General features: G+C 40.9%; 2 protein-coding genes across 2 annotated transcripts in view; both read right to left on the bottom strand.

Annotated features, from left to right (window-relative positions):
• Positions 1–3,282, bottom strand: part of LOC138606718 (metaxin-1-like) — a 13,112-nt gene extending 9,830 nt beyond the window's left edge. The window contains exon 1 of the mRNA XM_069679146.1: positions 3,185–3,282. Within this exon, the coding sequence (XP_069535247.1) occupies positions 3,185–3,265 (81 nt within the window). The 5' untranslated portion in view covers positions 3,266–3,282. The remainder of the gene's footprint in view (positions 1–3,184) is intronic.
• A 1,374-nt stretch (positions 3,283–4,656) lies between these two features.
• On the bottom strand, positions 4,657–14,130 carry LOC138606695 (uncharacterized). The gene is made up of 8 exons (XM_069679118.1): positions 14,079–14,130; positions 12,031–12,402; positions 11,619–11,894; positions 10,606–10,623; positions 9,629–9,722; positions 6,915–6,966; positions 6,027–6,160; positions 4,657–4,894 (listed from the first exon to the last, which is right to left on the bottom strand). The coding sequence occupies exons 1-8, from the start codon at positions 14,128–14,130 to the stop codon at positions 4,840–4,842; spliced, it is 1,053 nt and encodes a 350-aa protein (XP_069535219.1). The 3' UTR covers positions 4,657–4,839.
• Positions 14,131–16,726: the final 2,596 nt, after the last annotated feature.

Below are 16,726 nucleotides of genomic sequence, written 5' to 3' on the forward strand. Positions count from 1 at the left end.
GGCCACGCCCCTAATGCTGCATCACTTTAAGCCTTAATATAATGTAAACAGGTGAGCTGTATAAAGATTCTCCCCGTACAGTTGTCATGAAGAGAGAAATGAGCTATAGAGACCCAAACTGTTTTTTGTACCAGGCTGTAAACATGTTTATTTCTGCTGTAGAGTTTAACATGGGGCTCTATGGGGACTGACTCACTGCTGGAGACAGCCTCAAGTGGACACCAGAGGAACTGCAGGGTTTAACTTTCTAGCTAAACAACCTTAAATTTCCTTCAGGATAATAAAGTTCTATTTTTTTCTATTAAACAAACCTGCACACACAGCTGCATACGTGATTCAGGTTGATCTAAAATATATATTTAATGTCAGATGAAGTGTGACGATCTGATCAGGACCAGGACCACTCTGGACTGGGTCCGCATCATGTGGGTCAAACACAAAGATGTGCCGTTTCCGGACCAGCGTCAGAGTCAGGGTCCTCTGGTGGTTTCGGCCCATCCAGTCTCTTCAGATGTTCAACATGAGTCTGGTTCTGCTCGAGGTTTCTGCCTGTTAAAGGAAGTTTTTCTGCCAATGTGCCGAATGTTGCTAAGTGCTACTCATGGTGATTCATGTTGGGCCTCTCTTTAAATAACAGAACAAAGAGTCGGTCTAGACCTGCTCTGTCTGTAAAGTGTCTCGAGATAATCCTGGTTATGATTTGGCGCTATACAAATAAAATGTGATTGATTGATTGATTGGTTGATTGGAAAAACCTGCACTGTGATTCCCAGCAGCGTCATTACCCAGAGTGCAATGCTGCCCTGCGCTCTGATCTCAGTCCAACACAAACGGGTTTCATCAGGTCTGATCCTTCAGAGGAGCACTGTGGTCCTGAGCGCGGTCTGCAGGCTACATCCCTGCATCCACATATCACCACATCAGTCATGGAAACAGCAGTGCATTCTGGGTGGTCAGGAACTACAGCCAACGTCAGTGCCTAAAGGAAATGTCTGCCGTTTCTCATAATAAACTATGTATGAATTAATAAATAGAGATCAATATAGTTAATGTTTTAAATATTGGCTTGTTAATGAAAGGTTTTAATCCTGGATCAGCATGCGACTTACTTTGGTACAAAGTTTAATAAAGTTCTGCAGAAATAAAGCACAATATTATTATCATTATCATAATTATTATTATCATTATTATTATTATTATAATATCATAATTATCATAATCATTATCATATTGGAGAGAACATTGTATTTAACGTGAGAGGAACGTCACAATGTCTGGGGAAACATGGTCACATGAGGGATAACACACAAACCTGACTGGACTACACAATTCACTGAGCATCTGTACACTGATCCAACACTGATCGTCAGAATAAATTGATGATGTGTCCCGCCTTGTAAATCAAAGGTGATCCGATCAGCCAGTTGATTCTGTTCTCAGCAGGTTAAACACCCACTGACTAACTGACACCAAACTGTGCTGCAGGCTTTGACACCTCACCGCACACCCACCTGCAGGCTTACAAGAGATTTTAATATTTCACACCAATGTCCGGCTGATGGTACCGAAACATGGAATTGTGCCTAAAGATGATGCTACATTTACTGACCAGCCGCTCATCTGGAAAACTCATTATCTTTAAATCTCTACCGAATAAAGGCAAGGCAAGTTTATCTATAAAGCACCATTCATCATAGAGCAGTTCAGAGTGCTGCACACAGTGAAAACCAGAGCTTTCAAAACATTAAAAGAAAAGCAAAGCAAAATATAGCATTCAAATATCAAACAGGTCCAGTCAGAACAATGCAACAGTACTGAGTTATAGTTCCCTGAACTTTAATCATAACTCGTCAGTTAAACGTTTCCTTAATATAAAGACTCCTACTGCTGCAATATTCGATCTTCCATTATATGTTAAAGATAGGAAATAGATTAAATATAAGATCAATTGGAAATAATTGATTACAAAGGTAACAGATTAAAATATAGATGAATTAAAACAATTTTAAAGGTAATAAATTCAAATATAAGAGCAATTAAAATAAGTCATTAATATTAATTAAAATAGCAGACGTGTAGAGAGTAAAGTAGGCAGTGTGAAAAAGGAAGGTTTTTAGATCGACTTGAAGGCGGTCAGAGTCGGGGCGTGTCTAACATCATGTGGGAGATTATTCCAGGTCTGTGCTGCAGGATAACAAAACACTGCTTCACCATGTTTTATCCTCTCAGGATGACCAGTAGGTCAGCCCCAGATGTCCTCAGAGTCCTGGAGGGTTTATATGTCACAAGCATATGAGCGCTGTGGTTGTGAGACAGCCTTAAACACGAGCAGTGAAACTTTGAAATCAAAGTTCACTTTTATCCAAATAAATTCGCTCATGGTATCTGTTGTCGTTGTCTTTTAGTACTGAATTTAATTCCTCCTTACTGTTCATTTGGAAGATGCTACATAATGTAAGACAATTGTTGTCATTATTATTAAGGAAAACTTCAACGTCAACAAGTAAAATTACCTCAATATTATAGAATATATCAGCACCAATAAGAGAAAAAGATGGTAAACAAAGTGTCAGGATACTAATTCAAATATAACAGCCACAGTAGATGGATACAACAGTACTGTGCACTCTCACAAACTGAAACAAATTAATAAACAGACGCCCAGTGAATAAATAAAAGCTTTAACTGTATTTGAAATGTAATTGTTTTTAATGAAACTGATTGTCGTGAAAAAAGAGGTACACTTTGTGATTTCATTAATTTTCTGTGGCTACAATTTCTCCACAAATTCTAATCAGTTTAATTAAAAACAGGATAAGAAATATGAAACTATCTGACAAGATTATTGATCGCTGCAGCTCCAGGGACGTTTTCCACGTTGCCTGTGACATCATAAAACCGATGACGACATGAGTTTGACATTCGGAAGTATAACTGTTTACCAAAATGACAAATCTATCATATTAATGGATGCAGAATCAGAACTGACTGTTTTGTGACTGTGTTTTACCGGGAAAACGTCTTCACGTGCTCAGTTAACGGTCAGTCTGTCGTTCAATGAGCCGTTAGCATGCTACCGCTAGCAGCAGTTATCGTGTCAGTAAGCTAACCCGTGTTTCTGTGTATAAATGAGACCGACAGACCGGCGCGGATCCGCTTCAGTCCGGTGTGAACGGAGACTCACCAGAACCACCAGGCAGTCGGTGCTGACGGAAGGTAAACCCCAGTCTCCTTCCCAGCAAAACAACTCGTCGGGCGCCGCCATCTTCAGCCGGGACGTGACCTTTCCCACCGGAAGTGGAAGTTCCACTTGTGGAACTCGACTCGTTGCCGTTGACAATCGGAATAAGTCGTAAGTAAAGTATTAAAAGTAAAAGTAGCATTACCAGCATGTTCAAATTATTCGATAGAAGTACAAATCCAGCTTCCAAAATCCTGATACAGTAAAATGTAAAAGTGATCTTCGTACGTCAGTACTCTCAGCTGCATGTAAAGTATCACACGTAGGTTAGTTGTAGTAGCCTATCACTTTCAAAGTACTGCAGTATTATATGTTGAAGCAGCTGCAGAGGTGAAGAAAACAGTTTTAAATGCTGAGTCTAACAATGCACCAAACTCTTCAACACGTCACACTGGGTCATGTCTGAATGTGGAGCCGACACTCGTTTACCAAGGAAGGGAATTTATTCTGTCACAGACACAATGACGAAAAACATGAACACACAATTCTGAAGAGTAAAAGAAGAGACGATCACTGAAAGCTGCTGATCCCACTATGTCGTGTTTAGGGCCTCCCTTTGAAACAGCCTGCCACCAACCAAACCCTGTACCTTTTTCTGTTAATAAAAAATGTCATTAATATTTTCTGCTATATACACCCTGTACATCATGGTCTGCTTTGTCTCTATATTTTTATTTCCCTCCCCCCCAAAATGAACAGTGTAAGACTTTTTAAAAATATTATGTTTTACATACACTCATAACATTTATAGATATGTTCTCCCCGAACCTTCAGTATCAGATATTATTATAAGGTTGAACAACTGATTAGTAAAATATCCCTTACAGCAGAAACACCTTGTGATCACGTGATAAATACACAGCATGTGTAACATTGGAATTTACATTGGCTTTACACATCACACCAAAGCTATGTTCCAAAACCGTGTTTCAAATGTGCAAACACATGTGTTTCCCATGTTTCACATGTGATCAAATGTAGAGGCAGTGTTATAGATGCTAGATGTTATAGTTGTTATGTTGCTTAGTTACTTCACTTCACGTGCCACCACATGAGTGAAGTAAAGCTGCGGGTGTTTACGCTCTGTCTTCAGCCTGTTTCACTCAGTGATGAAACAATCTCTCACTTCCTTCTTCTTTCGGGTTATTGTGACTTCTTGACTTCTTCTTGTTTTTAGATATTTCTGTCGTCATTCTGAGCACATTTACTCACAGCTTTTAGTGAAGCAGAGACTAATGGTATCAAGTCACAGAGGTGTCTTTTCTTTTATAATCCCACCTTCTCTGCAGCAGGAAGTGAAATCTAAAGTAATTCATTTGAAATTAAATCTAATACATCTTTATATATATATATATATATATATATATATATATATGTTGCCTTTTTTACAAACTAAAACACAATACACTTGCCGTTATACAATAAATTACAATAAAAGAATAAAGAAATATTTTTAGAAAAATAAAGAACATTCATATACAGTATAAAGAAACTCAGATAAAAAGTTAGGAGAGATGTTGTGAAGAGTTTCTTTTTAAACTTCTTGCTGCTGCAGATAAAACACTGATGCTGTTCAGTGTGCTGAGGACGACATGAGTTCAGCCTCTACTGGCCACTGAGCTATAGATCACAGCCTCCTCCTGCTCTGCTGCTCTGAAACCAAGAAGACAAGAAAGAGTCAGAGTGAAAGAAGAGACGTCACATGAAGAAAAGGAGGTCAAAGATGTGTGAAGACAGACAGAGGGAAACTGGAGCATGGAGAAGAGGCGTCCAGTTAATGTGATGACATGGAGCCACATGGCTGAAAGTGAAGCAGCCAACATGGCCGACGACCAGCAGCAAGACATTCCCCGTCCAACTGATTTACACATCGGAGCAAAGTTAATGTTCATCATTTTCGCTGTATTGTTCTTTGATTTGAAGTTCACATGATTTCAGGTTAATAGTCTCCAAATATGAGGTTAGCTTCAGTTAGCTTAGCACAGAAACAGCTGCTAGAAATGTCCTTCAGAGGGACCCGTCTGACTTTATACTGAGAGGACGTTTCACAGCCTGGACGCTGCACTGTTACTGCAGGACACGACTGACAGCAGGACGTATACTTCACACGAGTATCTGTACGTATACTTTTACTACTTTCTTACACTATGAGGAAATCAGAGGTTTACAGGGTGCATGTGGTCTCTGGTCTTGACCACAGAGGAAGCAGAGTGACGTTTGCTCTGTGCTGACATCAAACCTCACATGAACTCATCCTTTCACTGACTTCAGATTTTATTTTTGCCTGATGGTCTCTTGAACAAGCTAAAATAAAGTTAAACACTTTCACTTGAAATTACAGTTCACTTCTACAAAGACACTGTTGTGACATAAGACGTGTTGAAATAACACCTTTATAACATCGGCCAGTTTTTCCATCTCTTTAATTTAAACAGTTTAATTGTAAATGTTTTATTGTTTGCTTTAATGTGAAACACTCTGTGTTGTTTTGTGTCGCACAAATAAAGTTGAATACGATTCTTTTTATCATTAAGTTGCTCTGAGCTGAAGTGATGTCAAAGTTTCAGACCTGCAGAGCGGTCTGTGTGCCTGTAAACTAACATGCAAACACACATTTACACATACACAAAGACAACAACACGTGGACAAACCAGCACACGTATACACACAAACATGTTAACTAATAAACACAAACCGACCCACACATTGAAACAGAAAATAAACACGTTTAACACAAGATGAACACGTGATTAACAGGTACAGGTGTGACATGCACTTGGCCCACCTGTCCTGGTTCTTGTGTTGGAACTGGACTGAGGCGTAGCTGACGTCCTCCACGGCTTGGCTGGTTTCCTGAAGCTGACCCCCTCTCTGAAGGTCAGAGTTCAACAGGATGTTGCTGTAGATGTTATCAAGATGCTGAAAACAACAGACAGGAGAGATGAAGACAGACAGACAGACAGACAGGAGAGATGAAGACGGACAGGAAAGATGAAGACAGACAGGAGAGAAGAAGACAGACAGACAGACAGACAGACAGACAGGAGAGATGAAGACAGACAGACAGACAGACAGACAGGAGAGATGAAGACAGACAGACAGACAGGAGAGATGAAGACAGACAGGAAAGATGAAGACAGACAGGAGAGATGAAGACAGACAGGAAAGATGAAGACAGACAGGAGAGATGAAGACAGACAGGAGAGATGAAGACAGACAGACAGACAGGAGAGATGAAGACAGACAGGAAAGATGAAGACAGACAGGAAAGATGAAGACAGACAGGAGAGATGAAGACAGACAGGAGAGATGAAGACAGACAGACAGACAGGAGAGATGAAGACAGACAGACAGACAGGAGAGATGAAGACAGACAGGAAAGATGAAGACAGACAGGAGAGATGAAGACAGACAGGAGAGATGAAGACAGACAGGAAAGATGAAGACAGACAGGAGAGATGAAGACAGACAGGAAAGATGAAGACAGACAGACAGGAGAGATGAAGACAGGAATAACAGTGATATATTTTAAGCAGCAGTCTGGGGTGAACTAAAGAACTAACTTTAACATAGATCAGTGAACAATTAACAAGAACCTGGTGTTTTACTGGTGGCATGTTGGCAGCTTCACACTGCCCCACACTGACAGAGAGTTGTTAAATCAGTAACTGACCTTTTGTTCCCCCTCGCCTCCCGCAGCTCTCTGGTTATCTGCTGCCCGCTTCCTAAAAACACACCAGTATGACCACAATGACACGAGTGCAAACAGAGACAGAGTCTAAAGCTAAATAAGTATTCAAAAGTAGAAAACAGGCAAAAGGTTGTCAAGTAAAGACATTGGGAGGGTCCACGGAAGACGCTCCATTCACAGCCTGAGTAGACATTAAAGCCGAACTGAAATGAGACGGTCTGGTCTACCCTTGCGTCACCAAGCGCCGCTCCTGTCGCCTAGCAACAGGTAGCTAGCATGCTAACTAGCTAGCATAACTAACGTTGCGTAAGTTCACCTCTTATTTTAAAGATAATTTGTTGGAGCCCTTTCGTTTTCTTAAATATGTGAAAGGCAGCTATTTCATTGAGTTAAAAACTAAAAACTTTTACATTTTAAAGTGTTTAACTTTAAATGTCTGCCCTCTCATTTGAATTGGTGCGCAATGCATCTTGGGATGTCCTGGGCTGCGAAGGATGCAACCGATAGATCCTTCAAAGCCGGGGAAACAGAGGGCGCATTTGTCGGCTGCATCTGAAGGAGCCTTCGAATTAGGACAGCCTTCGATGCGCTGCTGTGACCTTCTTCATGTTTTACATGTATGATCCAAGCAGCAACCTCCGGTGTTGAAAAATGAAGCCAATGCGGAAGTGCAAAAAACTGCAGTTCCTCGAGTGGCCACTTGAGGCTCCAGAAACAAGAAATAACATTACAGCTGAAACAAACATGTTTACAGCCTGGGACAAAAAACGGTTTTGTTATAAATAGCTAATTTTCTTGTTCATGATAACTGTACGGGGGTGAATTTTATTTTAACACACTCGTTTTAATTATATTAAGCCTTAAATCATAGGGGCCGGATCACTTGATTGACAGGTGGATCCTGCTGGCTGTCTGCTGGACGTCAACACAGACACACAGACACTGAGCTTACCTTCACCTGTTTGTGTTGTTGGAGACTTTAGAGGACAAATAATCTCTCTGTGGGATTTATGGGACTTTATGGCCGTGCAAGAAGTCTGAGCTCCAGCTTTAAGTGAGTTAAATGTTCGCGTTACTGTTTTGAAATATTTGTAGCACTAAGTAGCAGGTATACTGTGCTCGCTTTAGCTGCTTGTTAGCCTGTGCAGTGTTTATTTATTTAATCGTCGGTCAGTAAACAGGAGTCAGGAGTTGTTGGCGTTTCCCCGGAGAGATTACAGCGGACCGTCGTGATGAAGAGACCGGTTCTTTTACGTTTCCCGTTACGTGTCGGCTCGCCGCTCTCTCACCGGGCGAGCGAGCAGCGAGTCCGCTGCTTCTTTAGTCCGATAACTGAACACCTGCAGTCAGTCACCGACAGAATCTCCTCCTGGCAAACTAGCTCATACATCATTTACACAGTCTATGGATAATAACCGTTAGCTACGCTGAGGAGCATATAGCCTAGCTTCATAGCCGTAGCTGGCTGATTCATGCGGCCCGCCCATAAAGCTCAGCCATAGGCTGTAGCTCGGTCACGCTCCGCCTCTTTGCCCGCCTCTGGATTAGCCGTCTCTAGCATTTCCAATATGGCGACCCCCAGCGGCGGCGCAAATCGGGCTTCAAGATGCTGCTTCAGAAACCAATGGGTGACGTCACTGAGACTACGTCCATTATTTATACAGTCTATGGTGTGATCAGAGTCCCAACCTGCACAACTGCATGCGAATGTTTAGGGTAGTGCCCCCTACTGGAAACAGGAAATGTTATGTTTTACACTACAAGCCCCCCGGTAAAACATATCAACTTCTCCTCAACGCATGAACACAAATGTCTTTGTCTTAGCTGTAGCGCCACCCACTGGTGAGAGCCTGTATCAACTCTCATATAGAATGTTCAATCTGCTCCAAATTCGACAGGGTTGACGAGGGCGCTGCCCTCAACAGTTCTGCATATAATTATCAGTCAGTCCTAGTGCCACCTTGTGGAAAGAGGCAGTAATAGGTCTCATATACAATGCATGGTGCCAGTCTCGGCCTGAACGGATCAACATATTAATCTCATACTCATAGCGCCTCCTACTGGTAAGTGCCAGTAGTAACTCTTGCATTCAATGCTCAGTCAACTACAAATTTCAAATGTGTGATGACAGTCTCGGCCTGAACGGACATACACATACATTTCAGTCATGCTGATAGCACCACCTACTGGTGCACAGCCCGTGGCTGCAGCACGTCCTATGGCTAATGCACACCCTGCTGCTGCAGCTCACCCCGCGGCCGTGACACACCCCAACGCCCAAAGGTGTGAGGGCCCGTCCATCGCTGCTTGCGGCTTTAATTAAAATGTCAGAAAATAGCTGACTCAATGTGGGAGCAGTTAGCTGCTCAATTTGCTAACCTAGCATTCATATATTAGCCAGTCCCTTAGCCTCTGTCGGCTAAAAGGAACCAGCTAAATGAATTGGACTTGAATGAATCGATTATTGCTTAATATTTGTTTCTATAAATTAAACATGGTGTCTCCTGTTTCTTTGCTCAGTGACGATTTCTGAGTGGAGCTCACAACTCTGCTGTCTCTGTCATCGTAAAACTTCAACATTTATTTAACCAATGATTTAAGCAATTTAACCAGCAACTCTCTGTACATTGAACCGGTAATCTCCTTATAAACTTAACATGCTGTACTCAGTGTCTGTGAAAGGTTTAATTAAATACCTTCTGATGATGCAGAGGACCATAATTAGAGTGAACAGAGCCAACAGGACACCAAACACCACACCGACTATCAGAGGCACGTTAACATCCCGTCCTGTGAAACACAAAACACTTTGATGAGACAGTGTTACGTTCCCCTGAACGGGCTAGGGGATGAGGAGAGGAACAATGAACCCAGGAGAAAGAAGTGAGGAGCAAAGTATAAGCATAAATAAGGGACTGATTACAGAATAAGACAAATTTAATTTATTAAACAACAAGCGTCTGCCACTTAAACACAAGAGAAGCTGATCTATCTTAAGAGTTGACTATTAAACCAACATGACAGCAAACAACAAAGACACACGAAGAAAGAACAGCCTCCTTTCCCAGAAGGAGTTAGCACGAGCACAATGCCGTCTGAACCACACGCACACTGGCCCTGCTGCCTCCTCGCTCCTGCTCTTTATGCTTCGGCCTTGATTGCTGAAGTTGAGGCACAGGTGAGCTTAATCACCTGCTGCAGTGAGTGGAAGAGCAGACAGAAGAGAGGAAACACAACACAAGCCACACACCACTACAGCACCATATACACTGTTAAACTATTATTCACCATCACAAAGTCATTTACAGTCCGCACTCAGAAAATCAGGAAGTCTGGACTTGGTTAAAGTTCTTGAAGACATTTTCGCCTCTCATCCAAAAGTTAAATGAAAGAGGAGCTGAAGAAGCCTGTCGGATAAGAAATGTCTTCAAGAACTTCGACCACGTCCTGATGCCTTTTGGATTAACCTTGAGTTACTCTGACCTGGACGACCTGGACGACCTGGACGACTGAGAGCCTTCACAGATTTGGTAGCTTTAGCCTATTTAGCCTTTATTTAGACAGCTAATCTCTTTGAGACACGTGGACTCATTCTCAAGGGAGAACTGCTTAAACTACCCTACACACCAATAATCCGACCACTGAAATATAACCTTTGACCTGAACATTAAACTCTCAGTGGCCTTCCTGTCTACCATCCATTCATCCATCCATTTTCTGGGATGGGTCACAGTGGGAGCAGGCTAAGCTAGGTTTACCTAGACGTTCCTCACTCAACAATGTTTCCCAGCTTCTCCTGGGGGATCCCAAGGCGTTCCCAGGCCAGGTGGGATATATAATCCTCTGAGCGAGCTCTGGGTTTGCTCTGGGGTCTCGAAAAACCTCCAGAGGGAGGCTCCCAGGAGGCATCCTAATCAGAAGTTCAACCACCTCAACTGGCTCCTTTGGATGTGAAGGAGTAGCAGCTTTACTCCGAGCTCCCTCCGGATGTCTGAGCTCCTTACCCTCTCTCTAAGGATGAGCCCAGACACCCTGCAGAGGAGACTCACTTCAGCCGCTTGTATCAGTGACTTCGTTCTTTCGGTTACGACCCAAAGCTCAGGACACCAGGTGAGGGCTGGAACGTAGCTGGAATCAAGCCAGTGAGCCAGGCGACCTGAGCCCTGGCAGTGCCAAGTGGCTGTCCATCTAATATTTCATTTCAACATCTATGAACTTTCACGCTTCCACACAGCTGACCAAACAGTGAGGTAGGTGTGTCCATTTGTCTTGTACAGATAGTTAGCCCAATCTCACCGAATGCTGTATGCATAACTTATAACTTGCATGTTCAAATGCCTCCATATTCCACTCAAGTCAGGTGACAACGATAAAGAGAAAGAAGTTTGCGTTGTCAGGCTGTTGGGGTGGCTGCAGGAGATAAAGACCACAAGACTTTTCCCAATAAGGCCGGGCTTCGTGTCCTGTATGAATCCAACAGTCATTCAGAACAGTCAGACATTTAGCATCAGTGGATTTAACTTCCTCGTTGAGCTGTTGCAACTAGTTTACAAATTTGAACTCAAACTATGATGTTTTCTTTAACTCAGACTCCTTTAAACCAGCCCGACCTCCCCGGTGCCCGTGTGGTCTCGGTGTGAACAAAGAACAACCTAAAAAGAGAAAAAATAAACTGATCAAACAAACCTTCCTCTTCCTCTCCAGCCTTCACATCCAGGCCGTACGGCAGGGACTCTGTGCCTTGTTTGGTCTCCAAAGCACAGGTGTAGTTCCCAGAATCCTCTGCAGTCAGAGGGCCGAGATGGAGGGCGGGGCTAGACTCTAAGAGGGCGTGGCCATCTTTGAACCAGGTGACCTTCAGTCGGTGAAAAGTGCAGCGAGCAGTGCAGTGCAGTGTGACGGTTTCACCTTTAGTCATCTGTCTGTCTCCACTGGAGCTTTTTATCTCCATTTGGGTTTGTTCTGAAAGAAATTCAGAATGATTTGACTTGAGTTACATTTCAGCACATATTTCTGTGATTATAAATATGATTCCAGACTTACAGGGTCCCCATTCTTTAAACATTGTGACCAATACAGTTCAATACAATGCTCTTACCTCTGACGGTGACGCTCACCCCTAATACTCCAGTAAAATGTCCCGTAGTATGGTTTACTTCCATTCTGAAGCGCAGAGTTGCTTCATCCTCCCTGTTCACATCTGTGATCTGTAAGGTGCAGCTCCCCTCCAGGTCTCCCAGGTATCTGTAACGAGGGTTGATGTTGGGTGAGTCGCTGTCGTACACAGACGGGGTTGAGCCCTGACAGATCTCGTGGTTCTGACACCAGCGGACTCTGACGATCTTTATCCTAACTTCTTTGTCTGCATCCCTGAAAGTCTTACTCTGCGTGAAGGTGCAGGGAAGGGTGAGGGTGGATCCGGCCACAGCACAAACAGGAGGAGGGTAGTTCACACTCTGACCCACAGCACCTGGACACAAACATGTATGTAGAAAAATAAAGTCAGAATCACATTAAAACAGAAGATGTCCTTTGTTCTTCCTTTACAACAGATATACTCGACACGCTTTCATAATGGTTTCACATGTTTTATTTCGTACATTTTCCAGTTTTCTATTCGTGTTTATTTTGTAAGTTTACTGTTTCTCTTGTGGCCTTTCAATCATTAGGACACAGAAACTTTTCGCTCTTCACACTTTACACAACGTTTCCTCAAGCAGCACGGCAGACATCTTATTCACAAAATTCAGAAAAGACAGAGTTCTGTTGCTCTAAGCTTCGGTCGAAGCTGAAAGCAATGAAGAAAAACCACTTAAAGATTGTTCCAGTCAACAGAAGTTTCTTTCTCTGTTTCATAAAACTCCAGATATCACACTGAACCCCTGCTCGGTAACCACTGGAGCTCTGCAGGCAGACAACCTGGTGACTCCTGCAAGATGCTCACTGTCGCCTGTTCTTGTACCAAAACAAACATGGACCCAAACAACAGCTGGCAGGGCAACATGGACTGTGTGACCTGAACGTATTTATATCCTGAATCAAAATATGTCTTTTAACTTCCCGTACAAACTGTTGACACTCAGTACCGACGTGATGTTTGGGATTGAATCTGGAGAGTTACCAACATATAGAAGTAAATCATCTGCATACAGTAACACTTCATGCCTCCTCTGTAAAGATACATGATAATCAGGTATTCCACAAAGTAAAACAGCCCCCAGCGGGAGATGTGTTGTTCTAAGAATGTTCTGAGAACGTTACGTGCGATGTTCTGATAATGTTCTGAGCGGGAACTTTTTCTGTGGTTCCCAGAATGTTCCGTTTAATAGCAGGAGAACGTCCTCAGAAAGTTCTAACTTTGTTTTTATGTAACATTGAGCGAATGTTTTATAAAAGGCGTTCTGACGTCCCACGCCTCAAGAACATCCTGAACAGATCTGCAGAATGTTGACGTTGAAACGTTTTGTCTAAAACGTTTAAGTTTTAACGTTACAAGAACTTCATGTGAAATGATAAACATCCTTAAAACTCTTTGAATGTTAGATTAAAACGTTTTCTTTCAAATGTAATGTTAGCCGATGTTATGGGAACGTTCCCTACTAGCTGGGCTGTTGCTCTACTTGACCTTTTCTCTAGCCACCAGAGGGTGCTGCCTAAAATTAAAGGTGAATATGGGTTGTGATGATTTGTTGCACAGACGACCTGCACAGCTGTTTTTAGGTGTTAACGTGAACAAACCTGAGAGAGAAGATGGGACAGAAGTACTCTTGATGAAAACCCTGACTTTAAAGTGTAAAGTAGACAACTATTGTACAACAAATATGACACTTAAATGTACTAAGTATCATTATTAAATTATTACTACTATGTATTTGAATCATTTATGTAGAACACAGTTGATCGAAACAGAGGAACAAGCATGAGAGGAAACTCAGCCTCAAACCTCTGAATTTACTGAAGTGCCGTCCTGAAGAAAAACTACTGAGACTAACAAGTAACTAACGGGCACGTTAAACCTGAAACCAGCAGGAACAAGGTGAGGAACGTTCCGTCCTTATTTGCTTTTGTGTCCTTAAACAGATGAAAAAAAACAATTTTCACTGAGAGAGAGAATACAGACATCAGGACCATGAGACAGAGTCTTACCTGCCAGCAGGAACATGAAGCCCCACAGTAGCTTTTTGTCCCAGTCTGCCATCCTTAGATTTCTCTGTGAGTTTTGACTTCTTCTCCGGTCAGAAACATAAAATGACCGACTGACTGATAGATTGTAAAAAGAAGAAGGAGAACATCTTGACTTCCTCCTTCTTTCATTTTTTCCGAGAACTCTTTGTGAGGCAGATTTTCAATCACTTTTTTTTTCACTTCCCTAAAAACGGCTGACCAGCAACGTTTTCACCACCGTCCTTTTCTGAGAGGTGACGTCTGTCAAACTCACAGAAGCTCTTGCAAATGAAGCAACTTCAGGAAACACAAGCAGACAGACAAAATAAGAGCTAATGTTAGCATGATAATGCTAACATGCTAATGGTATTGATAACATTTAAGTGAAATGATACATTATTGGCAGAAACAAACTCTCAGACAAACGGCTCTACTGCAGTATATGGAGGTCCCCTCTTAGACAGGTAGACAAGTAGATGCCTGTCATGTCCCCTCTGTGCAACTTTAGAAAATAAAACTCACGTTTGAATAATAAGTATTATGTGATGATATGTATTATGTGATAATTTACATTATGTGATAATAAGTATTATGTGATAATATGTATTATGTGATAATTGACATTATGTGATAATATGTATTATGTAATAATTTACATTATGTGATAATAAGTATTATGTGATAATATGTATTATGTGATAATATGTATTATGTAATAATTTACATTATGTGATAATAAGTATTATGTGATAATATGTATTATGTGATGATATGTATTATGTGATAATATGTATTATGTGATAACATGTATTATGTAATAATTTACATTATGTGATAATATGTATTATGTGATAATATGTATTATGTAATAATTTACATTATGTGATAATAAGTATTATGTGATAATATGTATTATGTAATAATTTACATTATGTGATAATATGTATTATGTGATGATATGTATTATGTGATAATATGTATTATGTAATAATTTACATTATGTGATAATATGTATTATGTGATAATATGTATTATGTAATAATTTACATTATGTGATAATAAGTATTATGTGATAATATGTATTATGTGATGATATGTATTATGTAATAATTTACATTATGTGATAATAAGTATTATGTGATAATATGTATTATGTGATAATATGTATTATGTAATAATTTACATTATGTGATAATAAGTATTATGTGATAATATGTATTATGTGATGATATGTATTATGTAATAATTTACATTATGTGATAATAAGTATTATGTGATAATATGTATTATGTGATAATATGTATTATGTAATAATTTACATTATGTGATAATAAGTATTATGTGATAATATGTATTATGTGATAATATGTATTATGTAATAATTTACATTATGTGATAATAAGTATTATGTGATAATATGTATTATGTGATAATATGTATTATGTGATATTATGTGACTTAAAGCAATTCTTACCTTTCTGGCATTTTTACGCTTTTTTTTGTAATCATAAAATGCTCCTAATAAGCGTATAGCACAATAAAATGTAAAAGAAATCAACTAGGCATTGAAACTCATCAATATTTAATTCTCATATAGTTCTGATAAAAGTCTGACCAATCATTTTATTCGGTCCGAATAAATTGATTTGCAGAGCTTCCTGTCTGTCATCCGTCGCCGTGTCCCTCCCAGTTGCACCGCTGTCACGGCTCGCAAGTCGCGCGCCTCTCTGGTAGCGCAGTAGAGCGGTGAGAGAGCAAGGAACGGAGAACTGACAATGACTGACCAAGGCGAGCCGCCACTTCCATCATCAGCTGCCCCCCCAGAGAAAATTATCAGGACAAAGAAGACTATTTCACAAAAAGCTGCCTTAAAGAAAGAGCTTGATGCGGCAAGAGGCAAGACTGGAGTCAACATCGGCTCTGCTTTCCAGCAATGGAGGAGGCTAATGCAGCTACATCCGGAGCTAAAAAGAGATGAGATGGTCGCGGAGTTTCTGCTGGACAGGTACGTTAAGTTTGCCTAATCCTAAAACACAACATTACATGTGATAACATCAGTTACCAGTTACTGTCGTTCTGTAATATTATGTTATTTGTGCAGGGAAATTTAGCCTAGCGTTAGCGTTAGCACCGGTAGTGTAAACAAACTGACTCCACAGCTTGGTTTGTTTAACGTTACACTACCGGTGACGTTAGCTTCAGCGTTAGCCTCAGTGTTTATTGTGAAGTTGTCATTAACCCAGTTCTAGTATTATAACTCCGGGGTTGCGTTTGACTTGGTTGGTTGTACAGTAACCAGAGCTAGTTCAGCACATTGCTAGAGACTTCTCCGGCTAATAGATAATGCTGGCTAGCTGACATCTGTGTAAATAAGACCGATCTGTCTATGTTTGTGACTTTTTCCATCCTTGGGAAGAAGTACTATTTACCAGTAGGGAATTTTAAATTGTAAGAAGTTGATACATACACTTGCTCCACTTACTGTACATTGTGATAACATCACTCTGTGCCAAAGCAGCCTAAGATCTATATAAAATCTAGCCTGTTTGAGTTTATGCAATTTATATCCTGTGTCACGTTTCTATTTTTTTTTTACTCTTTGTCAAGGTACACCACTCTCACCGTAATGG

The sequence above is a fragment of the Semicossyphus pulcher genome, unplaced genomic scaffold (genome assembly GCF_022749685.1).
Source record: "Semicossyphus pulcher isolate SPU_LCO1_2020_fin unplaced genomic scaffold, fSemPul1.0.p SCAF_30, whole genome shotgun sequence".
Lineage (NCBI taxonomy): Eukaryota > Metazoa > Chordata > Actinopteri > Labriformes > Labridae > Semicossyphus > Semicossyphus pulcher.

Excerpts from the sequence above, each read along its gene's own strand:
- LOC138606695 (XM_069679118.1), bottom strand. The coding sequence starts at position 14,130 with ATGGCAGACTGGGACAAAAAGCTACTGTGGGGCTTCATGTTCCTGCTG. Across the intron at positions 11,895-12,030 it reads GGTGAGCGTCACCGTCAGAG|AACAAACCCAAATGGAGATA; the intron begins GTAAGAGCATTG and ends AATTTCTTTCAG. Across the intron at positions 4,895-6,026 it reads CAACACAAGAACCAGGACAG|AGCAGCAGAGCAGGAGGAGG; the intron begins GTGGGCCAAGTG and ends TCTTGGTTTCAG.